At 48.4% G+C, this 12,923-nt stretch overlaps 3 protein-coding genes across 16 annotated transcripts in view; 1 reads left to right on the top strand and 2 right to left on the bottom strand.

Annotated features, from left to right (window-relative positions):
* Nucleotides 1–9,924, top strand: part of PLCL2 (phospholipase C like 2) — a 213,981-nt gene extending 204,057 nt beyond the window's left edge. For all 4 annotated transcript variants that reach the window (XM_086377578.1, XM_086375156.1, XM_086375974.1 and 1 more), the window contains one exon: nucleotides 9,544–9,924. In XM_086377578.1, the coding sequence (XP_086233704.1) occupies nucleotides 9,544–9,723 (180 nt within the window). In that variant the 3' untranslated portion in view covers nucleotides 9,724–9,924. The remainder of the gene's footprint in view (nucleotides 1–9,543) is intronic.
* LOC147378852 (acyl-CoA-binding protein) lies at nucleotides 6,391–6,976 on the bottom strand. The gene has a single exon (XM_086387603.1). It carries the CDS (start codon nucleotides 6,876–6,878, stop codon nucleotides 6,615–6,617), a length of 264 nt encoding a protein of 87 aa, XP_086243729.1. The 5' UTR covers nucleotides 6,879–6,976; the 3' UTR covers nucleotides 6,391–6,614.
* TBC1D5 (TBC1 domain family member 5) overlaps nucleotides 8,408–12,923 on the bottom strand; it is a 595,415-nt gene continuing 590,899 nt past the window's right edge. For 10 of the 11 annotated variants that reach the window (XM_086381937.1, XM_086380405.1, XM_086379633.1 and 7 more), the window contains one exon: nucleotides 8,408–12,375. In XM_086381937.1, the coding sequence (XP_086238063.1) occupies nucleotides 12,094–12,375 (282 nt within the window). In that variant the 3' untranslated portion in view covers nucleotides 8,408–12,093. The remainder of the gene's footprint in view (nucleotides 12,376–12,923) is intronic. The other variant, XM_086386662.1, reaches the window with a different exon arrangement.

The following is a 12,923-nucleotide window of genomic DNA, read 5'->3' as shown; positions in this document are numbered from 1 at the left end:
GGGCACCTACTGACCTGGGGAGTTCCCCTTTCAGTATCCTATCATTTTACCTTTTCATCCTGTTCATGGGGTTCTCAAGGCAAGAATACTGAAGTGGTTTGCCATTCCCTTCTCCAGTGGACCACGTTCTATCAGCTGTCTCCACCATGACCTGCCCATCTTGGGTGGCCCCATGGGCATGGCTTAGTTTCATTGAGTTAGACAAGGCTGTGGTCCTAGTGTGATTAGATTGACTAGTTTTCTGTGAGTATGGTTTCAGTGTGTCTGCCCTCTGATGCCCTCTCGCAACACCTACCGTTCTTAACTTGGGTTTCTCTTACCTTGGGCGTGGGGTATCTCTTCACGGCTGCTCCAGCAAAGCGCAGCCGCTGCTCCTTACCTTGGATGAGGGGAAGTAGTTAGGAAGTAGTCCTTCCTAATTTACCCGATAAAGCTGCTAGGAACCTAGGAGTTTCCAGTATCTAGAGGGATCAGGTAGAGAGAAAAAAAAAATTTCCATTGTGGTTATAAAGGTATACTTTATCAAACTGCTGTAAATCATAATTAAGTTAAGGGGAAAGGTTTCCTTAAAACCAAAAAGTCACAACTGTCTTCATCAGTTTACGCAGTCCTGTATACTTTTTTACTAACAGCTGTATGAAATCAGAGTTGTCTTTAGACTTTTAAAATATCTTACCTGGTTCAGCATAATGATTTAAAAGTCATCAAAAACCTGTACTTGTCAGAAAGTCCTTTCTATGACTCTTCTTAGAGTTGAAGCATTTTGGACAGGTCACTGTAACTGTCTATGAATGATAAAGGACTTCAGAAGGCAAGATTGGAGATCTGATTATAATGCTTTTTGACAAAGACGCTTAACCAAGTTATGACATACAACATTTTCATCTGTGTCCTGGCTTCTTAAAGTGGTTGACTTCACAGCTGTGGTTTCCTCTTTCCTGAGCTTCTTTTCTCGAGAAGACCTTCCAGGGTCTCCTAGTAGATGGGCTTAACCTTGCTGCATTCTTTCAGTTTCTGCTTATGAGAAGAACTCTTTTTCTTCTTCTAAAGGATAGTCTTGCTTGTAGATTCAGGGTTGCAGGCTTTCCCTTCCAGGGTTTTGAATGCACCTTGCCACCCCCCTGGTCTGCGGTGAGTTTGTAGAGCGATCAGCTGACAGCCCTGGGGGGCTTCGCTGTAACCAACTCCTGTTGTCTCTCCTGCTGTCTTTGGAATCCGTCCTTAGCTTCTGCCGTTGTCACTGTGCGTGTTCTAGTGCAGGTCTGTCTGGGTTTATCTTGTTTGGGACCCGCTGTGCTGCCTGTACCTGGATGTCTATTTCCTCCTTTAGGTTCGGGGCGTTTTCAGCCATGATTTCTTCAGATGCATTTTCAGTCCCCTTTGTCATCTTTCTGGGACCCCTGTTGCATGTAGATTGGTGTGCTTTGTATTATCCTGGATCTCTCATATTGCTTTCTTTTTCTTCATTTGACTTTCTGTCTGCTGTTCTGATTGGGTGACTTCTACTCTTCTCCCAGATGAGTTATGCATTCTTCGGCATTATTCCTTCTGCTATCTGTAGCCTTTAAGTCAGCTTTCATCTCAGTGAATGAGCCTCCTAATATTTCTTGGTTCCTCTTTATTGTTTCTAGTTCTGCTTACAGGAATCTGCATTTCTGTCAGTAGCCCTTTGTAATGTCTTCAGTATTTTCATTATCTCCTTTCTGGGCTCCTCGTCTGTTAGATGGAAGAGGTTTGTTGCCTGTTCTTTTGGGGATTCTCATGACCTTTCAGCTGGGTATGGTTCCCCTGCTTCTTCATTCCCCTCCTGTTTCTCTCCCTCTGAGTTTGGGGGCGCGGTGCTCTGTGGTCGTGGAGGGCTGCTTTAATCTGGCGGCCTCCCTGGGCGGCCCATGTGGGTTCACTCTGCTTTCAGGACGCGTGCCTGCTGCTCTTGCCTCAGTGAGGCCGTCACCCCCTCGATGGGGGGGTGGGGGGTGCCATGGTGCCAGAGCTGCCTGGGTGCTGAGCCAGCCCCCTCTCCCCTGCCGTGGCCACCACCCTCCAGGGCAGGGTCTCTTCCCCGGTTGCTGAGCAGAAGCCCCTAGTGTGAGGCCGGTGGGACTGGGGCTCTCCCACCGGGAGAACCCCCGTGTTCCTTCTCCAGACCTGCCTGCCTGGGCGGGTGCCCTGTTGCTGGGGGGCTCACAGAGGACTTCGTGGCTGGCACTGCCCCTGGCCCCCCCTCCACTGTGGGAGTGCAGGCAGTCGACACAAAGTCAACAGCACAGATGCTGACACACCCACCCGCCCAAGGCAGGTCCCAAGAGCGCACTGGGCCTGCGCGGGGCTGCGCTGGGGCTGCAGCGGGGCAGCCCGGGTCCTCTGCGCTGGTCTCTCTTCTGCCGCCGACCTGCAGTGTGCCCCGCTCCGGGCCTTTCTGTCTCAGCTGATGCCCACACAGGTGAGGGGGTTTTTCGGGGTGCCAGCACCTTCCCTCTTTTCCAGCCCCTCCCAGGGCTCATGTCCCATCCCTGTCCCTTTATTTTTTCTTTTAATTGGAGACTAATAACTGTACAATATTGTGGTTTTGCCATACACTCAGTGTCCCTTTAAAAAGAACACTCTTTCATCCTGCCCAGGTATGTGGGGATCATTCTTGTGTTTCTGGGCACCTCGGATCTTTTGCCGGCATTCGGTAAGGAACGAGATTGTTCCCCACGGAGATGTGCTTCTGACGTATTTGTGGGAGGAGGGGCGTTCCACGTCCTTCGATTCTGCTGTCTTGATTCCTCCCCCATCATTTTAAGATAACAACGAAAATTATAACACTATGCCAGGACAGGTCCAAATTTTAGAAATTCCATATAATTTCTAGCATATCTATATTAGTAATGTTTACCCATAGCGGATAGTCTGAGGAGGTGTATCAGTCATTTAACAGTATTTCCCGTGTACTTTAACATACCAAACAATCCTTATTAGTTTAATATTTTTCCCTGAGAAGCCTGAGGAGCTCTCTAAAGGATCCCAAAGTTAGCTGGAGGTAAAAAAACTTTAATTAAAATTTGATATTTGGGGATTTTTGTCAGAAAGTTTCAAAACAGTCAAATAAGATCATAGGTCATTTTCACACAGTACTTATTCCTTCACTAAAATAAGAAGAGCTCTCAAGAGCAAATACAAATCACTTAAAGGCACAGAAACTCACACAATCTGTTACCAGTGGCAGCATCCTAGGAAAACTCTGTCCTCTTAACAGACAAAACAGAATCCAGTTTTGCACCAGCTTACTTTTACTAATGATTCATTTACTGAATTTAATCTAAACTTAGTTCTGACCATGCAGAAAGCTCTGTTCTGCAAGCCTTCCATTACTTTCTGCATCCCTATTATTTTGCCTTCGTTTTCTCATTTAGAAACAACCATATGAACTTCCATCACTTAATTTAGCATGACTTTAAAACTGCATGTTACCAGATATCTGGAGAGATCATTTGTGTATCAAAGGCACAGGAAGAGAAATGCAGATTCCTTCTCTCACTGCTTATACAGAACCCAGCCATCTTCGGGAACTTTTCCCCCAGTTCCCAAATATTCAGTTCAGTTTAAACAAACAAGTGAGAGTCATAGACAGTGATACAGATCATCTGCTCACATTCACAGTCACTTTCAGCAAAACGAGGAGAGAACAGGATTTGAGTGAGATACTCACTCACATACATCCACACACCCCCCAGATAAAAGCAATTGCAGAAGTCCCACTTTTTAAAATTTACTTTTAATTGGGAAGGATAATTGCGTTACACAGTTGCATTGGTTTGTACCAAACACCAGCATGGAGCAGCCACAGGTTCCCCCGTGGCGTCCCTGACGCTTGCGCCCCCTCCCACCTCCCGCCCCACCCCGCCCCTCTAGGCTGTTTCCCGGCCCTGGTTTGAGCTGAGTCTTGCGGGGAAATTCGCTTTGGCTGTCTGGTTTGCACACGGTCGGTAAGTTCCCGTGTTACACTCTCCATACATCCCACTCTCTCCTCCTCCCCCACGTCCATTCTCAGTATCTGGGTCTCCGTTGTTGCTCTGCAGATAGCTCATCAGTGCCATCTTTCTAGATTCCATACGTATGTGTTAGTATATGGTGACTGCTTTTCTCTTTCTGACGTCCTTCACCTGGTATAACAGGGTGTAGGTTCATCCACCTCATTAGGACTGACTCACATTCGTTCCTTTTCATGGCTGAGTAGATTCTACGGTGTGTATGTACCACAGCTTCTTTATCCACTCATCTGTCGATGGACATCTAGGTTGCTTCCATGTCCTAACGATTGTAAATAGGGCTGCAATGGACCCGGGGTCACATGTGTCTTTTTCAGTTTTGATTTCCTCAGGGTATATGCCTAGTAGTTGGATTGCTGGGTCATATCATGGTTTTATTCCTAGTTTTTTAAGGCATCTCCACACTGTTCTCCATAGTGGCTATATCAATTTGCATTCCCACCAACAGTGCAGGAGGGTTCCCTTTCCTCCACACCCTCTCCAGCATTTATTGTTTGTAGACTTTTTGATGATGGCCATTCTGACCAGTGTGAGGCGATATCTCACTGTAGTTTTGATTTGCATTTCTCTAATAATGAGTGATCCTTGAGCATCTTTTCATTTGTTTCTTAGCCATCTGTATGTCTTCTTTGGAGAAATGTCTGTTTAGGTCTTTTGGCCATTTTCTGATTGGGTTGTTTTCCTGCTCTTGACTTGTATGAGCTGCTTCATATTTTTGAAATCAATCCTTTGTCTGTTGTTTCACCGGCTCCGTTTCTTCCAGAGGGTTGTCTTTTCACTTTGTCTATAGTGCCCTTTGCTGTGCGAAAGCTTTTAATTAGGTCACACTTGTTTTTTGTTTTTATTTCCATTATTCTACGAGGCAGGTCATAGAGGATCGTGCTGTGATTTATGTCATAGAGTGTTCTGCCTGTTTTCCTCTAGGAGTTTTAAAGTTTCCAGTCTTATATTTAGGTCTTTAATCCATTTTGAGTTTACTTTTGTGTATGATGTCAGGCAGTGTTCTAATTTCATTCTTTTACACATAGCTGTCCAGTTTTCCCAGCACCACCCATTGCATATTCTTGCCTCCTTTTGTCAAAAATAAGGTCCCCGCAGGTGCGTGGGGTTATCTCTGGGCTTCCTGTCTTACTCCACTGGTCTGTATTTCTGTTTTTGTGCCAGTACCATACTGTCTTGATGAGTATAGCTTTGCAGTGTATAGTCTGAAGTCAGGAAGGTTGATTCCTCCAGCTCCATTCTTCTTTCTCAAGATAGCTTTGGCTATTTGGGGGTCTTTTGTGTTTCCATATGAATTGTGAGATTTTTTGGTTCTAGTTCTGTGAAATATGCCATTGGTAGTTTGACAGGGATTGCACTGATCTGTAGGTTACATTTGGTAGTACCATCATTTCCACAATATTCTTCCAACCCAGGAATATGGAATGTCTCTCCGCGTTGTCTTTCTTTCAGTGTCTTATAGTTTTCTGAGTACAGCTCTTTTGTCTCCTTAGGTAGGTTTATTCCTAGGTATTTTATTCTTTTTGTTGCAATGGTAAATGGGATTGATTCCTTAATTTCTTTTTCTGATATTTCACTGTTAGTGTATAGGAATGCAAATGATTTCTGTGTATTGATTTTGTATCCTGCCACTTTGCTAAATTCATTGATCAATCTAGTGATTTTCTGATCGTGTCTTCAGGATTTTCTGTGTATGCTATCATGTAGTCTGCAGTGAGAGTTTTACTTCTTCTTTTCCAATCTGGATTCCTTTTTTCTTTCTTTTTCTTCTCTGATTGCTGTAGCTAGCACTTCTAAAGCTATGTTAAATAATAGTGGTGAGAGTGGCCACCTTTGTCTTGTTCCTGATCTTCGAGGAAATGCTTTCAGTTTTTCACCATTGAGAATGTTTGCTGTGGGTTTATCATATATGGCCTTTATTATTTTGCCCTTGTATGCCCATTTTTGAAGGTTTTTTTTTTTGTATCATAAATGGGTGTTCAATTTTGTCAAAAGCTTTTTCTGTATCTATCTAGATTATCATATGGTTTTTATCTTTCAATTTGTTAATCACATTGATTGCATATATTGAAGAATCCTTGCATCCCTGGGATAAACCTGACTTGATCATGGTGTATGATTGTTTTAATGTGTTGTTGAATTGTTTGCTAGAATTTTGTTGATGATTCTTGCATCTGTGTTCATCAGTGATATTGGTCTGTAATTTTCTTGTGTTGTCTTTGGTTTTGGTATCAGGGTGATAGTGGCCTCAAAGAATGAGTTTGGAAGTATTCCTTCCTCTGCCATTTTGTGGAAGAGTTTTAGAAGGATAGGAATTAGTTGGAGGGTTAATGGAGGATAGCTAAAGATTTCCCAGTTTTTTTTTTTTAAAGTAACAAAGATACTTTTAATTCATCTACTGATAAAAATTACTCAGCAAGGATTAGTAACCGTTTCAGCTCCTAATCTGTTAGTCATATCCTGGGCTGTCTTGAGCTTCTGGCTTAGCTAATTATTTATGAACTTCATCCCCAGTATTAGAAAAACAAGGCTTTAAATCAGTTTAGGTGAAATGAATGGCTGGCAGCCAAACTCAGTCTCTTATATTCCATATTTTTTCTTTAGTTCTTCTACTTTGTCAATGTAAGCTTTCATGGCATCTTCTTTAGAAGTCCCTTTCAGCTCATTCCAGGCATCCCACTTGGCCTTGCCTTTGAAGTCCAACATTCCAGGACGTTCTGTATTTATGTCACCCACAGTTGCTTGTTTGTAGTGGCTGTAGATGAACAGCATCTCCTCATCTGCTGGCTTGGTCTTAAGATGCTTAACTTCCTCAGCAGCTTTGTCAAACTCAGCCTGAGACATGCCGGCGGTGTTGCAAAGATTCCAGGAAGCCCGTGGAGGCGGCGAAGAGAAGGTAGCAGCAGCACAAGAGACTCAACTGGCAGCGATTTTAGAAGCGCAAGATTTCCCAGTTTTGCAAGACTATGCCAGGGGACTGTAGGATGGAGCAGAGCTCTGATCATCCATTCCTAATTATTCATGATTGATGCTGTCAAATATCAAGCAAAACAGTTCACAAAAAGGGAGAACCCCAACAGATGTCCCATCAGAAATGAAGTGAATGACCTTGTCCAACGAGGAAAATTCCAACCAGTGCTCTGCCACAAGCAAAACCCACCCGCCGGGGCCCTCACACCCAAGCCTCGCGTGCACAAGCTGGAGCGACTTGGCCCAGGTGACACTGAAGGGGGGCCACAGCACTGCGACTCTCAGTCCCAAGCAGCCTTGTGCCCTGGGGTGGTTCGCAGTTGTCCGGGGCACTGCCTCTGACGTCCCCAGAGTGAAATGTACCCTGCAAGCCGCTGGGACTCAGGGAGGGGCTGCCTCTGGCTGGGTCAGCCTGTCACAGGCACACACTCCTGGCTGGCCTATGAAAATCCCTGGCAAACGTGTCTGTGTGCCTGACACAGGGTGAAGCCAGACGCCACCAAACGCTGGAGTTTGGAGCAGAGAAAGGTTTACTGTAGGGTCACGCAAGAAGGGTAGTTGTGTCCGCAAACCCCCAAACTTTCCAAAGCGTTTCAGCACAGCAATTTTAAAGGCCAGGGGAGGGAAAGGCGTCCCAGGGTATGTGATCACTCATGCACAATTCTCTGATTGACTGATAGTGGTGAGGTGACAGGGCAGTGTCACAGGAGTTAACGGGGCTATGTGCTCAAGGTCGTCAGGTAGTTAACATCTTCCATTTGGTGGTGGGGGGAGGGGTTCACATCTGTGAAATAATTTAGGAAATGTGCATCAGATACAGTTATTTGGGTGCTTCAGAGGAGCTAAAGCAGCGGATGGGGGTGGGAGGGAAGTCCTGTCTGGGGAAGGCCCCACAGGATCCTGCTTGGTTACATCAGTGAAGGCTGTTCCTGGGCGGACAGGAAGCCGAGCAGGAAGGGGCAGCTCGGAACCCACCATCCGAGTGAGCCTTCAGGTGGGGGCTTTGGCTCCAGAGCAGCCTCGAAGTCCTTGTGGGCCCCACACATGCTGAACTCCAGCCACTCATAACCGCACTCCCGTTTTCCTGAAGACGAACAGCGCCTGGCACCTCCTCAGACCCCCAGAGGGGTCCGAATGCCCTCTTCCTCTTCCCTCCGCTGTGTGTAATGTGAAGGAAGGTGCCAGCCAGCCCTGGGGTAGCAGGTGGCTGTCCACTCTCTGGCCTCACGTGGTCACCGCACGTGGTGGCTGAGGGAGGGAGAGCCTTTGTGGCCACACCGGTCACGCACCTCAGGAGGGCCCTCCATTTTTCTGACAGTTTGGCAAGAAAGCTTTGACAAACAACTGGAATAACAGCATCCCTGATGTTTTAGCTCAGTATAAAAAACTGTGTAACGCTGATATGCTTTGAAATGTTTTTATTGATGAGGACATCTTTTGTGGTCACACAGTAAGTTTGTTGACGGGCCCACTGCTGCTGGGCGGCTGCTGGCTCCGGTGCTTTGCATCTGCCGAGGTCATGCCTTTCTCGGCTGCTCCAGCCTCTGCCCCAGCCCTGGGTGAGCAGCCGTCAGCAAGAGCCCTGCCTTCAGCTACATCATCTAAAGATTATTTTCTGAAAACCTTAATTATTTGACCTGTAAGGTTGTTATAAGTCTTTCAAGGTACAAAGAAAATGGAATTAGTTATAAACTGGAAGCAGAATGTGTGAAACCAAATAGCGTTTCAGTTTCTCAAATGAAAACACTGCCAAGCCAGTGTGGTTGGTGTCCAAATCCAGACCCCTGGGTCGTGGGTGGGTGACGCCATTTTCAGTAGCCTTTGCTCTTCAATGGGCTCTGAAGCGACAGGCATGAACGCCGCCGCAGAGAGCGCCCTCCCAGCCTCACACCCTTCTCTGCTTGGCCTCGTCCCAGCGCCAGGTCCGGGGGCCTGGAGCTGCAGGCGCGCAGAGCAAAGTAGGTGTGAGGGGGTGAAGCCCGGCGGCTCCCAGGCCCGGGGTTGGCACACATAAGGGTCCTTGGTGTTGCTGCTGGATAACGGTCTGGTCTGTTGACAGTGCTGTGATGACTTGTCTGAACGTGAGAAACGTAAGACTCAAGCAGATAAAGAACTCTTGTTTTTACCACCTTAATTACCCTAGACTACCTGGAGAATTTTGTTTTTAAAAATTCTGTCACCCTATGGTAGATCTATATATACTGACATGGAAAGATTGCCAAGACATGACTTTTGGTGGAAAAAAAAAAGGAAACTGAAGAAAAATATAACGGCTTGATTCCATGTATGTAAAAATAAAATACCCTAGAAAATGGAAAGGCTAATCGGGCAGCACACTCCTGGGAGTCTGCTGTCGAGAACGGGGAGAACAAACTTTTTTGTTGTTGTTAAAACTGACCTATTTGTATTCAGTGCGATCAGAAATAAATGTGCCCTCTTGAGGCATCAAAATGTTTCTGTCTCAGTGGAGGCCTGTGCTGGCAGACTAACTGCGGGTCACGTCTCAGCTCATACTGTCTCATTGCGTGTCTCATCACAGGGACAAGCCGACCTCTTGAAATACGCCAAGAACGAGACCGTGGAGAACCTGAAGCAGATCCACTACGCGGCAGTCTCCTGCGGACTCAACAAGCCAGGCACAGAAAACGCCGACGTCCAGAAGCCGCGGCGGAGCCTCGAGGTCATACCCGAGAAGGCAAACGATGAGACTGGAGAATGAGCGGACTTTCTAGAGATGATCACAGAGTCTGTAACTCTAGGACCAACTGTCAGCCGGATGGGACGTTCGCTTTGCACTCACTAATGAAAATAACATTGGGGATTTTAAAGCACAACTGGAATAGCTAATTGCAGTCTATTACAACTGTGAATGTATGTAGCAACCCTGCTTATGGAGGCAAATAAACTCTTTAACAAGAAACTCTCTTCCTGGCCCAAACAGGCTGTATTTGTATACAAAGACGTCATCATTCAGTTCCAATGTGAACAACAGACTAGCCACTCTGGTTCCATTGAGAAGCAGACATTTTCCCAACAGAAAACAATGTCTTAAGATACAGATGGACTGTATGGTCTAATTAGTATTTACTGGGCGGGGGGTGGGGAACCAAATCCTAAAATAAGTTTTACTTACTTATGTATGATTGCTGGGGCCTCTGGGTGCTGGGTGATTCTGGCAGCACGCCTGCTGAGAGCCGTGCTTACTAGGATGAGTAGCCCGACCCCCTGAACGTGCAGAGCCATGGGCTTCCAGCGCACTGCGGTGGGACGGCCGCTCCTGGCTGGAGACCCCTGCTGGGTGCGCAGGCCACGTAAAGGCCACCGGTGTGGCAGCAACGCACTGCGTATAGCTTCTCACTGTATGAAGCAGTGGCCACATTAAAGAGATGATTTATGATAGTTCTCCAATAGCAGTGCATGCATTTAATGAAAGTTTAACTTTTAAAATTTCCAGTTCAAGGTAATTCTACTAAGAGTGGCCAGCGACTTGGTAAACAGCTTTGTCAGAAGCGTGTCTGGTTTGGCATTTTGCTTTCGGTACATACAGTGGCCCCGACTTTACACAGCGGCTGCTATCTGTGAAGCCAACACCTCGCCCCCTTCTCAGCCTCTCAGGTCCTGCGGGGGGTGAGCCTGGACCCCGTGCGGACCGCGGCCAGGGGCACGTGGAGCGGCTGCAGCAGCTGCCGTGTTCCTCCGGCCAGCTGAGTCGTTAACACCAGACTTTATTTTCCGGATCAGTGAAACGCCACACTATTTTGGAAGAGCTACTGGACACTGCACCCTAATGACTGCTTCTCCCAAACCAAACTGCTCGCAAATTTTGAAAGTGTAAAAGGTTTCTAAATCCTCAATAACTGCTTTTTGATTTGTCCATTTTCTTTTCAGCCACTCGGGTAAGTGAGCGGGATAACTATGTGGGATCTGCACTGTGGTGCCTCACTTTTTGCTCACGGCATTGGCTCAGGCTGATACACTGAATTTATTTCTGCCCAGACCCTGAAATATCCTTTTACAGAATAAGTCCTCAGCCCGGCTCTTATCGCTTGCCTGTGCATCTCCACTGGTCTTCACTCAGTATCATTCCAGTTAGAAAATTAAACCTGTTACTTGAATAATAATAGTGCAGTTTCCTGCTCACACAAGTGAGCAGCCAGCCAGTAACCGAGGCTCTTAGTTAACCGAGGCTCTTAGTTCTGAAATAAACTCTACATGGAAAAACAAAACGAATAGAAAATAGTAAAAAATTAAATGTAGATTTGTAGACTGAGAAAATAATGTGTAATTTAGATTACTGTTAGCAATCCTTGAACTTATCTGGCCAGTAAATTGCAATATTCAGTGAAAATCCAGAAATCATAAAAAAAAACTTAAAATATTAAGAAATTGCTACATTTATAGTAACAGAAGGTATTAGCCAATATGTGACTTAAATGGGAGCAAGGCACATGTCACTTTTGCGGTTCACACAGGCTTTTAGCATCAGCAAAACTGAGAACCCAAGATCATTCCATCCGACACTTCCTTTCCCAGAGCAGAGGCTGCGTACAAAAGCGGTAAGCTGTGCTGCCTGAGCTCAGAGTCTGGCGGGGGAGTGACCCAGCGCAGGGTCAGTCCGGATTTCCACACTGCAAAGGTCAACCCTCTTTTGACCTTCTCTTCAAAGGGACGAGCCAAGCAACAGGAGAAAGCGGGGCCTTCCGGGAGCTGCCCCGGCTCCTGGAGGCCCTGCTGCAGCGGGCGCCGGTGGAGCGCACAGCAAGGCCGGCTTGGCGCTCGCGGCCTTCTTTTCCGACGCTCAGATTCCGAAGGTGAAGACGGCTGTCTGAGGAGGGGCGCTGACAGCCGGGTCCGTGGGGTCTGAGGCTGGAGAACACTGGAGCCCTGCTGCGCCCGCGCCCAGCTCTCCCCAGCTGTCCGCCGGCGCCCCAGGGGAGGCTGGAGGCCCGCTCCTCCTCCCCCGGACGGCAGGAGTGCGGAGGAGAGGTTGGCGCTGCCCGGCGGGCTTCCGACGCAGGCCCCGAGGGCGGCACCCGGCCGGGCGCGCGGGCAGGGGCGTCTCCCGGGGCAGCGGGGTGGCCGGCGGCCGTCAGAGGTCCAGGGGGCTCACGATGGTGAAGCCCGAGTCCTTGCTGTGGCCGCTGCTGTCGTCGTCGGGGCTGGAGCTGGGGTTGCTGGAGGAGGCGGAGGCCGGGCCGGTCAGCGGGTCGGAGAACACGAGCACCGGCCGGGCGGCGCCCCGGAGCGGCCGCAGCGGCTGGGCCTGGCCCGCGGGGCTCAGCCCGGCGCCGCGCTCCTCGCAGTCCTTGGAGACCAGGACGAAGTCGTCCGCGCCCGGCCGCTCCCGGCGACCCGGGGCTGCTGGCGGGGCCTGCAAAGGGGTCAGGGCCGGAGGAGGCGCGGTGAGGGGCGCTGGGCGGGCCCTGGCTCCTCCCGCGGGCTTGGGGGGCTCCTCCCGTGGGCAGGGGGCTCCTCCGAGGGGTCTGGGTCTGTCCCGCCCCCGGGGGCCGGCCTCTGGTTTCGTCCCACTCCTGTGCGCCGTCGGGGCAGATATCCCGGCACAGGCTGGCCCGCCTGGAGTCCAGTCACTGGCGCCCGCTCATCCCTCGAGCACCGGGGTCTCCCAGGACAGTGGGGGGCACTGGGAGGATCTACAAACACATGGACCGGGAAGGGCCTCTGCCAAAGAGCGGAGCTGCGAGAAAGGACCTCACAGGGCTCTCTGCTGGAAGAGCACTCTTAAAGCTTACAGAGTCCCATTTGAAAATGCCGTTCTGCTTCTTTAAAATCATAAAAAAACAAACCGTTTGTAAGCATCTGGATGCTACTTTTTGAGAAGGTAACTTGGATGAGATTTTGCTAAAATATTCACTCCCTGGGCCTTCGCAGAAAATGTTCCCTGACCCAGGTGGCTTACGG

Source organism: Bos grunniens, chromosome 1 (assembly GCF_055505025.1).
Source record: "Bos grunniens cultivar Pamir isolate PY7600 chromosome 1, Bosgru_T2T1.0, whole genome shotgun sequence".
Lineage (NCBI taxonomy): Eukaryota > Metazoa > Chordata > Mammalia > Artiodactyla > Bovidae > Bos > Bos grunniens.
This window is presented reverse-complemented; position numbering and strand designations above follow the sequence as displayed.